The sequence below is a fragment of the Phyllostomus discolor genome, chromosome 1 (assembly GCF_004126475.2).
Source record: "Phyllostomus discolor isolate MPI-MPIP mPhyDis1 chromosome 1, mPhyDis1.pri.v3, whole genome shotgun sequence".
Classification (NCBI taxonomy): Eukaryota; Metazoa; Chordata; class Mammalia; order Chiroptera; family Phyllostomidae; genus Phyllostomus; species Phyllostomus discolor.
In genome coordinates, this window is record NC_040903.2 from 146,908,423 (window position 1) to 146,924,620 (window position 16,198).

A 16,198-nucleotide genomic window follows, 5' to 3' on the forward strand; every position below is an offset into this window, starting at 1 on the left:
CTGTCATTTTACTGTACAAGCTTTTTGTCTTCTTTTTCTCAGATAAGCCCCTTTAACATTTCATATAATAAGGGCTTGGTGATGATGAACTCCTTTAACTTGATCTTATCTGAGAAGCACTTTATCTGCCCTTCCATTCTAAATGTAAGCTTTGCTGGAGAGAGCAATCTTAGATGTAGGTCCTTGCCTTTCATAACCTGGAATACTTCTTTCCAGCCCCTTCTTGCCTGTAAGGTCTCTTTTGAGAAATCAGCTGACTGATGGGAACTCCTTGGTAGGTCACTGTTTCCTTATCTCTTGCTGCTTCTAGAATTCTCTCCTTTATTTTTACCTCGGGTAATGTAATGATGATGTGCCTTGGTATGTTCCTCCTTGGGTCCAACCTCTTTGGGACTCTCTGAGGTTCCTGGACTTTCTGGAATTCTATTTCCCTTGCCAGATTAGGGAAGTTCTCCTTTATTACTTGTTCAAATAAGGTTTCCACTTATTGCTCTTCCTCCTCTCCTTCTCATACCCCTATAATTCAGATGTTGGAATGTTTAAAGATATCCTGGAGGTTCCTAAGGTTCCTAAGCCTTTCCTCATTTGTTTGAATTGTTGTTTCTTCATTCTTTTCTGGTTGGTTGTTTCTTTCTTCCTTCTGGTCCACTCCATTGACATGAGACCCAGCTTTCTTCTCATCACTATTGGTTCCCTGTGTATTTTTCTTCATTTCACTTATTTTAGCCTTCATTTTTTCATCTAATTTGCGACCAAAGTCAACCAATTCTGTGAGCATCTTGATTACCAGTGTTTTGAACTGTGCATCTGATAGGTTGGCTATCTCTTGGTCCCTTAAAAGGATGGGTTCTGGGGTTTTCATTTATTTTTCTGTTTGAGCCATCTCTGTGTTTTTTTTTTTTGTTGTTGTTGTTTTTTTTTTTTTTTTTTTTTTTTTTTTGTCTGCTAGCACCTGTTACGTATGAGGCACAGAGCCTTAGGTGTTCACCAGGATGGGGCAGCCCAGTCGCTGGGTTGTGATGCTGTATGCCGGGACAAGGTCTGAGAGGGAACAATGGTGCTTGCTCTGCTCTCTGCCAATTTCAGTCCCTTCTGCTGCTTCCCCCAAGCAAACGGGACCTTTCTCGTGCCAATTCCCATGTGGGTAGGCTTGTGCACCCCATGGGTCTTTCCAAGGATTCCTCCTGTGAGGCTGGGAGTCTCTCCTTCTGCCTCAACACCCACAGGTGTTTTCAATCAGTGTCCTGAGGCTCCATTTTCCCAGCTCTGGGATCCTGGACTGCTCGCAGTGCTTAGCTTCACAATCGCTGACCCCCTGGATCTGCTGGTTACTACCCCTTGGCTGGGGTCTGCCAGCCGCTGCTTGCGTGCCCAGGGTCTGCCTGCTGCAGTCTCATGCACCTGGCCCCAACACTTTTTGTGCCACATGACCCGTCTCTGCCTGGCTGCCTGACTCCGCCCCTCCTACTGGTCAGGATGAACGTGTTTATTTTAACTCCTTGGTTGTCCGACTTCCATACGGTTCAATTTTCTGTCAGTCCTGGTTGTTATTCTGTTTCTAAATTATTGTTGTCACTATCTTGGTTTTGCGAGGAGGCACAGTGTGGCTACCTATGCCTCCATCTTGGCTGGAAAAAAGACCCTTGCAATTTTATTGTACATTTTTACCATAATACTGTGAGTCTGAAGAACAAAGAAAATGTGTCACATACTTTTGTATTAAATTCATTTCCTGGTTCAATGTCTGATATTGTAGGTGCTCAGCAACAATAAAAATACATAATTGAACAAGGAGGGAGAAGATATCTAAATATAAATGTGATAAACTAGTTATAGTTTGGATTATAGTTTGGAATGGTATATTTGTACAAGTCATAAGAAAAGAAAGACATTTCTCATATTTTCTCTAAGGTACGAAAAATTATGAGTGAAGTAATGTTAAGGTGTTCTTAAGACCGTGTTTCAACTTTTCTATACATGAACAGGCTTCTGAGGAACCCTAGAATTGTGGGGATCGATTTCCTAAATCTAATTATCAGAAAATTTATCTAGAAAATGATTCAAAAATCATCCTTTGTTTAATAATGTGACAGGAAAAGAAAAACTCCAAAAGTTCCTCTGTAACTGTAACACTTGTAAAATTTCGCACAGGACTGTAGAAGTTGACCAGTCGTCACCAAGGCAATGGCCAGTTATCTCAAGGTCGTACACTAACTCCCATGATAAGCTTCTGTGCTCTGTAGCTTTTGCAAATTTCCTCCTGTGTTTTTCTCTTTTGTCTCCCAGATAAGGTAGCTAGACCTAACTTCCGCATTTAGCTTCTGTAACCTTGCTTCGCCATGTAGGCAGGAAGCCCAGGACTATTTAAGCCCAGGAGAGTGAAGATTGGTCCTTGGGATTTGGGAATTAACCCCCCCTTGAGCCCACACGTGTAATAAAGTTTGTGCTTTGTTATCTCCCTGAGTGTGGGTGGATTTTCCACAACAATAACAACTGTATTACTACTTATTTTTTAAGAAAATAATATAGGTAACTGATAAAGCATTTTAAATGTTCAAAAGGGGATATGAATAAAATAAAACTTTACTCTTTTGTTTTTCAGACACCAAATTCTCCTCATGAAGCAACCCCTTTTATCCATTTCTAGAGCTCCTTCCAGAGCTAGTCTGCACATTCACATAAAAGGTAGTTACACTCTGTTACTCACCTTGCTCTTTTTACTCAACAGTATATCTGGGAGATATTACATAACATTACATATAGAGTGATTTCATGTTTTATAAAATTGAAGACATGCTATTTCATTGTATGACTGAATGATAGCTTATTTAATTAGTTATCTATTCATAGGAACTGACATTTTTCCTTAATATTTTGCTATTACCACAATGCTGCAAATGAATATTCTCGAGATTTCATTATTTCCCACATGTATGGGAATAGCTATGGGATAAGTGCCTTAGAAGTTGAGTTTCTGGGTTACAGGGCATATGCCTTCTACATTTGATAAAAGTTGCCTAATTGTTCTGTACAATTTCTAAAATGTAACTCCCACCTACTAAGTGTGAGAGAACCTATATCACCATTCTCAACTGTAGTGTTATCAAACTGCTTGATCTTCGTCACTCTACTGGGTTAAAAATGAGATACTGTTCCTTGACAGAGACTGGCCTGGAGCAGGTCTGCTTCTGGCCAGCCTGTAGTGTGTGGGTTCTTGACTTCATGTAGGAAAGATTTCACAATGTCTAGGTGATTTTGAGAATGTGTTTATTAAAGTTGGGGACAGTGAAACAAGGGAAGGGCTTAGGGTAGAAGGAGCAACAGGAGAGAGCCCAGGTGGTGCTCTGCTTTGACTCTCTAGAAACATTATAGGAAAGAGTGAGCCAAGGCAGGGCTGCTGTTGGCTCACTGGGAAGTCAGAGAAAGAGGGCCTTAAGACAGGATTAGGGGGTAAGCCTGGGACAAGTTGCCACTGCCAACTACTCCTCTGGTTTCAAGTCTCATGGGGACCCAGAGATTAAGAGAAGTAAAAAGTTTATGCCTGAGAAGGGGGATGGATGCTCTAGAGAGAGTTTGCATCTAGCCTTTGTCTTGAGATTTTTTAATGTCTCTTCTTCAGGTGAGAATCTCAGGGGAATGTTTTAGCAGAATATTCATAAGCTTTCCAAGTACACTTTTAATATGCTGATGCACCAAAATGGTCATATAGAAGAGTTTGGGACTGTTCTTTGGTCTGCTGTATTGATTTACTTTTATCTTGGGTCCATGTGGCTCTAATGGAATTTTTGTTATTTGTTTTGATGACTTTATCTGCCCTTGGATTTAGTTGGCACAAATGGTATTAATTGGGTTTCTGTTCTCTACTTCCCCAACTACGGTGATTTAAGCCATGTATTCTCTGGTTAGGGAGGAGAGGTATGAACCATTTGCTCTCAAGTGTCCTTGCTCCTCAAGTGGGAGATAAGGTCTTGTGATTCAACAGCTGGCTGTAAGCTGTTCAAATTGTTTGCCTTGTTTAATTCTCTTGTTTCAGTTTCCCAATTCCACTTGCCTAGGAATTTTCCTAGGTTCTTACTATCTTGCCTCATAATTTTCCAAGATTCTTACTGATTAACACTTTTTATACACTCAGAAGTTTCTGCAGGGCCTTTTTTATATCTTTGTTCCTAAGACTATATATCACAGGATTGAGAAGGGGGGTCACAACAGAATAAAACAGAGTCACAATCTTCTGCATTCCAGCTTCATGCTCAGATGCTGGGCTCCCGTACATGACCAGTACTGAACCATAGAACAGTGAAACCACAGCCAGGTGAGACCCACAGGTGGAGAAAGTCTTTCTTCTCCCAGCTACTGAAGGGACCTTTAATACAGCTCTTAGGACCAGAGCATAGGACATTATGATGAAGAGAAAGGGAATGATGAGGGGCAGAGGACTTAAAATGGAGAAGATGAGCTCTACCACAGGATCTTTTTTGCAAGTGAGTGCTAAAAGAGGACCTGGGTCACACAGGAAATGGTCAATAATCCTGGAACCACAGAAGGACATTTGGGAGATGATGATGATAGGGATCAAGAACCAGAGGAATCCAAGTACCCAGCAGCCAACCACAAGATTGGTGCAGAGACGTCCAGTCATAATGGTTGGATAGTGTAGAGGCTGGCAGATAGCAAGGTATCGATCAAATGCCATAATAGCCAAGAAAAAACATTCTGTAGAACCCAAGGAGAAGAAAAAGTAGAACTGAAGAAAGCACCCAGAGAAGGAAATGTCTTTGGTGTCAGAGAGAATGTTGGCCAACATGTTGGGGACAGTGGAGGTGACATAGCAGATCTCTAGGAAGGAGAAGTTGGCAAGCAGGATATACATGGGGGTGTGGAGTCTCTGATCCCAGTGCACAGCACAGATGATAGAACCATTGCCCATGAGGGTCAGGAGGTAGACAACAGAGAAGAGCACAAAGAGGAGAACCTGCTCCTCTATGGGGCAAGGGAAGCCCAGGAGGATGAAGCCAGTGATGGTGCTGGAGTTATTGAAGATTTTCATGGGTTTGTGAACTGTGAAAGGACCAGCAAATATTAAATGACTGGAGGCAGACAAATGGGGACCCAGATTTATGTTTAAACTATCTTTGGAAAGAAAACAAAGATGTATACATCAATAGCTACTTTTTCCCTTTAAGATTGAATACTGACTTGGGTTGTTTCTTTCTTCTCATTTACATTTTCACTGTGGACTCAAGAAAATTTTTGGTCATACTTGATAAGCTCTTGAAGGAGAGTCATGTGATGTTTGAAAATCGTATTACATGTTCCATGTAATAGAGTCTCCATTTATCTACTACCTCTCTATCCTCACAAAAATGGAATTTCTCCCACTTCCAGAAGAGGTGACATCAATTGCAGTTGTGGCAGAAGCTGAGTCAAATTGTGTAGCCTTGTAACAGAAACTCATAGAGCTTTTCGAATTACTTCTTTTATGCAACTTTTAAAACTTGCCTTATTTCAAATTAAATGATTAACTTATTAATTTCATAATATGATACACCAATTTCATGTGTAAACAGTGAAATCAACTAGAGGAAATTAGTCTTAGTTTCTGCTGTGTTAAAATCGCAATCCTTATAAACCAAAGTGAAAGAATTATTCATGTTGAAATAGGTCTGTGCTTACCTGGAAAACGATATGAATTTTCCCAGTCTTCAGTTATAGTTATAATCATATTCAATAATATAAACTGTGGATATTATTAATAACATAGATTTCTAAATAGCAGTGGATTTGTATGGGATGGAAAGCTAACACTTGGCTCCATCCTCCAGTAACTGCCTGGGATCATCTCAAGAAAGAGTGGCTTTACAGATTGAATATCTGCATAATGACTTTCTTTGTTCCAAGTGAGTTAGAATACCATGTTAAACAATAATTAACTGAAACAATGGAAGATCCTTGGTCTAACAAGTGACATTTGTAGAAAGGGAGGAGGCTTCTAGAGGTCAGGAGCTGCAGTCAGCCTGTGCAGAATTAACTGAGGTGTGAGGCCAGATTTCTCCTAAATTACAAAAAATAAATTTCCAAAGCCATCAGAATTTACCTTTCTCTCTCTGTCTTTACACACAAACACACCTTCCCTCCTCCACATAATACTTCAATCATATAACATTGTTCTTTTTTAAGTTTTAAGAAACAGCCAATGTTGGGAGATCTGGACAAGTAAATGCAAAAATTGAAACTAAATCACCAACTTACACCATACACAAAAATAAAATCCAGGTTGATAAAAGACTTAAATATAAGTTGTGACACCATAAAAGTCCTAGAGGAGAACATAGGCAGGAAAATTTCAGATGTTCCATGCAGTAGTAATATTTTCACTGATACTTCCCAAAGGGCAAGGGATATAAAAGAAAGAAAAAACAAATGGGACCACATCAAACAAAAAAGCTTCTGCCTGGCTAAAGAAAATACCAACAAAATGGAAAGGGCAGCAACCATATGGGAGAATATATTTGCCAGTGATACCTTGGACAAGGGTTTGATCTCCAAAGTACATAACAATCTCACATGACTCCACACCATGAAGATAAAAAACTCAATTAAAACATGGGCAAATGACTTGAACAGATACTTCTCCAAGGAGGACAGACAGAGGTCCTATAGACACATGAGGAAATGCTCACCATCACTAGCCATTAGAGAAATGCTAATTAAAAGCACAATGAGATATCACTTCACACCTGTCAGAATGGCTATCATTAATAAATCAACAAACAACAAATGCTGGTGAGGATGTGGAGAAAAGGGAACCCTAGTGCACTGTTGGTGGGAATGCAGACTGGTGCATAGTGGTGTGCACCACAGTGGTGCAGCCACTGTGGAAAACAGTATGGAATTTCCTCAAAACACTGAGGATGGAACTGACTTTTGATCCAGTGATCCCATTGTCCAGACTATACCCTAAGAACCCCAAACCACCAATTCAGAAGAACCTATGCATCCCAATGTTCATAGCAACACAATTTATAATAGCCAAGTGCTAGGAACAACCTAAGTGCCCATTAGTAAATGAGTGGATTAAAAAACTGTGGTGCATCTCTACAATGGACTACTATGCAGCAGAAAGAAACAAGGAGTTCCTACCCTTCATGATAGCATGTATAGAACTGGAGAGTATTAGGCAGAGTGAAATAAGCCAGATGGTGAAAGACAAATACCAGATGTTCTTTCTCATCTATAAGTGGAACCTGATGAACAAAACAAACAAATGAGCAAACTAGAAGTAGAAGTGTGAATACAACGAACAGACTGACAGTGATCAGAGGGAGTGGGGGTGGGAGATAATGGGGGAGAAGGGGAAGGAGCAATCCAAGGAATATGAATAGAGGACTCATGGGCATGAATAGAGGACAATGAGGGGGGATTGACTTTGGGAGTGGGAAGGATGGGGCTGGGGAGAGCAAAGGGGAAAGAGTTGGGAAAACTGTAACTAAAAATGAAAGGATAGCAAGATTCTTTGCTCTTGTTATTCTTCATGTTCACTCTATCCCCAGTGCCCAACACAATCTGAGAAAGATAGTAGGAATTTTGTAAATATTTTTCAAATAAATGATTGTTTACACTGTTATAAAGATAAAGAATGTAGATAAATAATAGATGTTTGCCAGTTACTTCACTTGAACTTTAAAAGACCTGTGACATGAAATTTTAGGAAATGAAACATACAAGAAAGGCTCCAGATGACATGAAACTACCAGAGCATCGGCCCAGACTTCAGAGGAATTCCACTGAAAAGAAGTAATGAGAGACTGAATGTTCTGGGTGGTAGAACATGCCCCAACCCACCCAGATATCACTTCTCTGACTGCTGGAGATAATTATGATCCAAATGTGGAAGTAAGGGGGTGGAGAGAGAGAGAGAGAGAGAGAGAGAGAGAGAGAGAGGGAGGGAACGTGCGTGATATGGAACGTGCGTGATATGGAAACTCTAGATTCAGCATTGCAATAATTTTTCTCAGTGGCTCTAGTGGGGTTTTTAAATCTCTATAAGCTTTGTTTATATGAAAAGGGAGTGGGATTATATGATTTTAATCATTTTTCATTATGCTTATTCCTATTGTAAGTATACCACAAATACACATGATATAAAAATTTTAGAGATAGAGGTGATCTTTTAGTTACATTTCTCTCTCAGATGAAAACATTAGTTAGATAGTTTGTCACTTATATATGAAGCCAAAATTTCAGGCCAACTCCCTCTTGGTAATTCAACTTTGGGAGTTTGACAAAGCTGCCCTAGAAAAGGAATAGCATGTGAAACATGATTCTCTATGTGCCACCACCATTTTATGCTTGACCTACCTGTGGGTGAAAAAATTAAATTGACTGTGGGTGAAAAAAAATTTCTAACAAGTATTGTTACTCACCTTTTATTACCTGGCTCCTGTGTGCAAAGAAGAGCAGTGGTGTTTACTTGGCACAAGGGTAAGCTGGAGCTGTCCATGTGACAGTTCTGAATTTGCCCCAGAAAGCACTGTGACAGAGCATAAATATGAAGAGAATGATGTCAAAGCTGTGTTTATGTATACTGGATGCTTGGACTGAGTTACTTAACAAAGCCAAAAAAAATGACATCATCACTCCATTATATCTTGGAGAGATTGTATTCAACTCAATCTAGGTTAGCCCTGTCCTGAGCTATAGTATAGGAGAGAAATGTATTTCTCTGATATTTTATTTTTTCCCCAAGGCCAGTCCAAGAAGGCACAATGATGTGAAAGTATAATTGACCTCTCACAGCAGCACATCTATCTGCTTCATTTGGTTTGCACAGGAGATTTTCACACCTGTCCCATTTCTGCAAAGCCTTGAAAATAAGAACAGTTTTCCATTTATGAGAAGTGGTAGGCAGCTAAAGCTAGTAGAAAAACAAAGGATTTGGAGTAAAGTGCCTAGGGTTTGAATTACAAGTCATACTTTGTCAATTGTGAAAACTTTTTAAACCACATACAATATTTCTCAGTATCTTAACCATAAAATGGGCACAGTTAACACTTTCACCAAAGGACTGAGTTCTCAGAATGTGGAAGTACTTGTCTACAACCTGATACACAGTAATGCTTAGCAACTGTTAGCCATATGATATATAGCAGAAGCAAAATGAAAAGGAGTCTTATTTAGAAAGCAGAGGCTTCTGTGGCTCTTTAATATTTATTTTCTTATGTAAGCATTATATCATCTCTTTTCATGGATAAGAGGGGAATCCAAACCTGAAGTTTAACAGTGTCTGATCTTCCTGGGAGGAGAGTTGTTCTCCTCTACAATAGCCATAAGTGAGTGAACGAGTAGAGATAGGGTGAAGGTGTCTCAGTGTCTGCTGGAGGATAGAGGGATTATAAGCAGTGCCTCCAGGGAATGAGCCCTATTCCAGGAGGATCAATTTACCACTTCTAGAAGGAGAAGAGTGTCAGGAGACTATGCTGTGTTAGTTCTTCTCTTTCCCTGGGGCCTACTTTCTCTGCAGACCTGATGTACACTACCTTTGTTTTCCAGTAAGAGTAGAAAATATTACCTTTTCCAGCCCCAAACTTCTCAGGGACAGTCTGAGATCAAATCAGTTGCCAAGACAACTCAGGGTGCCTACCAGGTATTCAAGGGACTAATCCTAGGGAAGCAAAACCAACTGTAGGGAAGCAAATTTGTCACCCCAAAATATGTCTGTCTTGCATGAGAATTATTTTATTTTATTTTTAATCTTTTTTATTGTTATTCTATTACAGTTGTCACAATATTTCCCCCTTGCTCTCCTTTACCCATCATACTCTCTGCTCTCACAGTCAATTTTCACACTGTTGTCAATGGCGATGGTAATTCATACATGTTCTTTGACTAGTTCTTTCCCCTTCTTTCCACCATTATCCCCATCCTCTCTGGTCGCTGTCAGTCTGTTCCATATTACCACGCCTGTGGTTCTATTTTGTTCATTAGTTTATTTTGTTCATTAGATTCCTCTTATAGGTGAGATCATATGGTATTTTTCTTTCACCACCTGATTATTTCACTTATGTACTCCTATGTTCATAGCAGCACTATTTGTAATAGCCAAGTTCTAGAAACATCCTAAATGTCATTAGTAAACCAGTATATATATATATATATATATATATATATATATATATATATATAAACTTGTACATTTACACAATGGGACACTATGTAGCAGAAAGAAAGAAAGAACTCGTACCTTTTTGACAGCATGGGTGGAACTGGAGAATATTTTTAAGATCATACACCATGATCAAGTGAGATTTGTCTTAGGGATGCAAGGTTTGTACAATAATCACAAACCTTGCATCCCTAAGACAAGACCATTTGAACTGGAGAATATTTTTAAGTTCATACACCATGATCAAGTGGGATTTGTCTTAGGGATGCAAGGTTTGTACAATATTCCCAAACCAATAAATGAGATACATCACATAAATGAAATGAAAGATAAAAATCACATGATCATATCAATAGATGCAGAAAAAGAATTAAAAAAAATCCAGCACCCACTTATGGTAAAGACTCAGAAAAGTGAGAATACAGGAATCATACCTCAGTGTACTAAAGGTCACATATGAAAAACCTACAGCTAACATCATTCTCAATTGGCAAAAACTTCAAGTGTTCCCCTTAAGATCCGGAACAAGACAGTGATGTCTACTTTCACCACTCTTTTTCAGCATAGTTCTCAAAGTATGTTCATACTTCTGTTAATAGTTCTGATCACCACAGTGATCAAGAAGAATACAAAAATAAAAGGCATCCAAATTGGAAAGGAGGAGGTTAGGCTGTCATTATTCTCAGATGACATGATATTGTACATAGAAAACCCTAGAGACTCTACCAAAAATTACTAGACCTAATAGATGAATTCAGCAAAGTGGCAGGATACAAAATTAATACCCAGAAATTGATGGCATTTATATATACCATTAATGAGCTCTTGATAATAGAAACTAAGAAAACAACTCCATTTACTATTGCAACAACAACAAAAAGAAGACACCTAGGAATATATTTAACCAAGGAGGTAAAAAACCTGTACTTGGAAAACTATAGACCACTGAAGAAAGAAGTTGAGGAAGATACAAATAAGTGGAAGCATATACCATGCTCATGGATTGGAAAATTAACATACTTAAACTGTCCATTCTACTTAAAGCAATCTATACATTCAATGCAACTCCTATTAAAATACCAATGGCATATTTCTCAGAACTAGGACAAATATTCTAAGAATTTATATGTAACCAAAAAAGACCCAGAATAGCCTCTGCAATCTTGAGAAAAGAGAACAAATCTGGAGGCATTATAACTCCTCATACCAAACTATACTGTAAGGTCACTGTAATAAAAACAGCCTGGTAATAGCATAAGAATGCACATGTAGATCAATGGAACAGAACAGAGAGCCCAGGAATAAACCTATGTATTTATGGTCAATTGATATAAGACAAAGGAGGCAAGACCATACAGTGGAGCAAAGATAGTCTCTTCAGTAAATGGTGTTGAGGAAACTGGACTGGTACATGCAAAAAAAAAAAAAAAAAGAAAGAAGAAGAAGGAGGAAGAGGAGGAGGAGGAGGAGGAAGAGGAGGAGGGAGACAGAGAGAGAGAGAGAGAGAGACTGAACCACCAACTTACACCATACACAAAAATCAACTCAAAATGGATAAAAGACAACTCTAAATCACAAAACCATTAAAATTCTAGAAGAAAACATAGGCAGTAAAATCTTAGATACCCCATGCAGCAATATTTTTGCCAATATAGCTTTTAAGGCACTGGAAACAATGGAGAAAATAAACAAATGGGACAATATCAAATTAAAAAGTTTCTGCATAGTGAAAAAAACCCTCAGCAAGATGAATACAGAACCCATTGTATGGGAGAATATTTTTGCCAGTGATACATCTGATAAAGCTTTAATTTCCAAAATATGCAAAAAACTAATACAATTCAACACCAGGAAGACAAACTACCCAATTAAGAAATGGGCAAAAGAACAGAATAGACAATTCTCCAAGGAGGACATGCAGCTCGCCCATAGGCATATGAAAAAATGCTCAACATCATTAATTATTAGAGAAATGCACATTAACCTCAGTGAGATATCACCTTATACCTGTCAGAATGGCTGCCATCAATAAATCAACAAACAAGTGTTGGCAAGAATGTGGAGAAGAGGCAACCGTAGTGCACTGTTGATGGCAATGCAATCTGGTGTAGCCACTGTGGGAAACAGTATGGAGTTTCCTCAAAAAATGAAAGATGGAATACCCTTTTGACCCAGTGGTTCCCCTTCTGGCAATATATCCTAGGGATCCCTAAGCACCAATACAAAAAAATATATACATATGCACCTCTATGTTTATAGCAGCACTATTTACAATAGCCAAGATTTGGATATAGCCTAAGTGCCCATCAGTAGATGAATGGATAAAAAAGCTGTGATACATTTGGAATGTGATACAGTGGAAATACAATGCAGCAGTAAAAAAGAAGAAACTCTTACATTTTGCAACAGCATGGATGGACCTGGAGAATATTATAAGTGATTTAATCCAGTCAGTGAAAGAAAAATACCACACGATCACTCTTATATGTGGAATCTGATGAACACAGTAAACTAATGAAATAATAACAGAAGCTTAGATACACGAAACAGACTGACAGCTGCCAGACAGTAGGTGGGGAATGGAATCAATGATGGCGAAAGAATTAACCAAAGGACATTTAGGCACAACCTGCTTTGCCTGCCTGTTCTTTATTCCTCCAGGCCAGAGAACTGGGAAGTTAATGACCTCCTCACTACCCGGAAGCTCTCGACAAGGGACAGATTGGGATATTAGTGTCCCAGCTCCCTTGCCCTTATAGCAGGATAACCCTGAGATGTATACTTGATTACACTGCTGTTCTCCAGAGGATTTTGCTCCAGTTATCCACAGTGGTAGCTGGCTTGACAATGTACTGTTTGTTGGAACACCTCCCTTCTTTGTTTAATTCTTTTCTGTCAGTGTTGCCTTTATTGACCAAACACTGTAAACTACTTGCACTGGTCTCAGGATTTACTTCTGTGGAGATCAACAAAGACATAGGGGTGGGTACATTTTGGCTGAACCCCCATTTGTAACACTGCTGAGAGGAGCAAATTTGTTTCAAGTTTCAAACAAGTAGCTAAAACTTTTTTTCAGTTAAACCTTTGGACTTTTTAAATATTAATTTTGTCAGATGGATGCCATTCATTACAATGGTCTTTAAAAAGATAACTATTCACTCTGGGAAGGTGAATTATGAAAGTTTGTGAAACAAACATCAACAACAATTTAGCTCTTTAAGAGTGTCTCTATTTTATCTATACATATTCTTCATATTTTCCACCTCCCCCACTTTTTAGGAGAAAGTACAAAATATTTTTGCTTTACCTAATTATGCTACCTCCTTTTCATTGGTCATACTAGCTGGTAGAGACTAGGTTGTGGGAAAGTATTTTTTTGTTTTTATTTATGCTAATTATGAAACGAAACTACTAAAGAACAGCCACTCAGGTTAGTATTCATCAATAAGCTCTGGATAATACCTGAAAATAATTTGTTTTATTTTCCTTATAAAAAAATAAGGACTTCTATTCAAGATGGCAGTGTAGGCATATATAGCTCACCTCCTTGCACAACCACATAAAAATCACAACTAAAATATAGAACAACCATCACTCAGCACCATCAGAAATCAGGTTGAATGGAAGTCTGACAACTGCAGAATTAAAGAAACCACATCCATCCAGACTGGTTGGAGGGCACAGATGCAAAGTAGCCTAGTCCCACCAATGTGTGTCATGTATAAAAATTCAGGAGGGAAGAGTCCCAGATCCACACCAGGTCTCCAGGCCCAGGGTTCTAGCACCAGGAAGATAAGTCCCCATAACTTCTGGCTGCAAAACCCAAAGGGGATTGAGTTGATGGAAGAAACTTATGGAGCCCCAAGCTGTTCCTCTTGAAGAACCCACACATAGCCCCAGCTGGTGTAGCTCAGTGGATTCAGCACAGGCCTGCAAACCAAAGTGTTGCCAGTTCGATTCCCAGTCAGGGCACATGCCTGGGTTGTGGGCCAGTTCCCCAGTAGGGAATGCATTAGATGCAACCACATGTTGATGTTTCTCTACCTCTCTTTCTTCTTCCCTCCCCCTATCTCTAAAAATAAATGAATAAAACCTTTTAAAAGAAAAGAACCAACATGTGAACTCACCTACTCAGACTCACTCCCTTTGAGTTTCAACACCAGTGTAACAGCTTGAAAGCCATCAGTGACATACAGGAAGAAACTGAAGTATCTGGCATCAAGGCGAGCAGATGCCTTTGTCCCTTTTCTAACCCGCCCCCCCCAAGAGTCACAGAACCAGCAAGCTGATGCTGTATCTGAGACTCCACCAACCTGGCTAACAGTGACCCACCTTGGAGATCCCTAGAGGCCCTACCCCACCCAAATTCCAAGTCCACCCAAGACGCTTTTCCTTACGAATGGCTGGCCTTGGCTTATGTCATACAACTTTTTAAATACTATCAAACAAGAAGCAGATGGCCTCAGTGTGCTCCAGGCCCACCGCTAGCAGCAGCCAACCTAGATTCACAGCTTGCATTCTCCTGGGAATCTCGAAGACCAGTATAAGAAGTAGTCATCACAGATTGCCTTATAACTTAAGCAGGGTGGCCTTGGGAAGAACACAGATGGGGACACCACCTGGGAAACCCCAAAGCCCATGCACCCAGTGGACATCTGCAGACCATGTTGGAGCACCACCACCCTGTCCCTGCACAGCTGATCCTCCACAGAGGGCAGAGGTTGGTGGTAAGTGGTCACAGCCAATCATTACAGCTGAGTAGCCTGGGTAAATCCCTCTCATTGATCTGCCAATAGCAACCAAGGCTCAACTACAAGAGGAGGGTGTGCTCAGCCTGCATGAAAGGTGCACCTCAAGTACCCAGCTTGGGTGATAGGGAAGTTATACCACTGAACCCTACAGAACACCTACTACATTAGGCCACTCTACCAACACATGGAGTCAAAGCAACTCTACCTAATACATAGAAACAAATACAGGGTGGCTACCAAAACGAGGAGACAAAGAAACATGGCCCAAATGAAAGAGCAGATTAAAATTCCAGAAAAAGAGCTAAATGAAATGGAGCTAAGCAATCCATCAGATGTAGAGTTCAAAACACTGGTTATAAGGATGCTCAAGGAACCTGGTGAAGACCTCAGCAGCATAAAAAAGATCCAGTCACAAATGAAGGATACACTAATTGAAATAAAGAAGAACTTATAGGGAAACAACACTAGAATGGATGAAACCAAGAATCAAATCAATAATTTGGAACATAAAGAAGCAAAAAATGACCAATCAGAACAAGAAGAAAACAGAATTAGAAAAATGAGGATAATATAAGCAGCCTCTGGGGCAATTCAAGATGTGCAACATGTGCATCACAGTGGTTCCAGAAGAAGAGAAAGAGCAAGACATTGGAAATTTATTTGAAAAAATAATGAAAGCAAATTTTCCTAATTTGGTGAAGGAAATATAAATGCAAGTCCAGGAAGCACAGAGAGTCCCAAAGAAGATGGATATAGAGGCCCACTCCAAGATACATCATCATAAAATACCAAAGGTTAAAGATAAAGAGAGAATCTTAAAAGCAGCAAGAGAAAAGAAGTTAGTTACTTACAGGGTAGTTCCCATAAGACTGTCAGCCAATTTCTCAAAACAAACAAACAAACAAACAAACAACAAACTTTGCAGGCTAGAAGTGATGAGCAAGAGATGTTCAAAGTCATGAAAAGCAGAAACCTACAGCCATGATTATTCTACCTAGCAAAGTTAGCACTTAAAATCAAAGAGCAGATAAAGAGCATCACAGATAAGAAAAAACTAAAGGAGTTCATCATCACCAAACCATTCTTACATGAATTGTTAAAGGGACTTATTTAAGAAAAAGAAGATGAAAATGATGAACAATAAAATGGCAAGAATACATACCTATCAACAAATGAATCTAATTGGGTGAGTGGAAATGGAGACAACTATACTTATACAACAATGAAATAATGTGGATAAAATAAAAAATAAAAAATCGATAGCATTAAAAGGAGATTAGACAAG

The 16,198-nt window shown here is 39.3% G+C and overlaps 1 protein-coding gene across 1 annotated transcript; it reads right to left on the reverse strand.

Moving 5' to 3' along the window:
* Positions 1 to 4,120: 4,120 nt before the first annotated feature.
* On the reverse strand, positions 4,121 to 5,733 carry LOC114490322 (olfactory receptor 11G2). Its single transcript, XM_028504298.2, has 2 exons — positions 5,674 to 5,733; positions 4,121 to 5,058 (listed from the first exon to the last, which is right to left on the reverse strand). Exons 1-2 carry the CDS (start codon positions 5,720 to 5,722, stop codon positions 4,121 to 4,123), a joined length of 987 nt encoding a protein of 328 aa, XP_028360099.2. The 5' UTR covers positions 5,723 to 5,733.
* Positions 5,734 to 16,198: the final 10,465 nt, after the last annotated feature.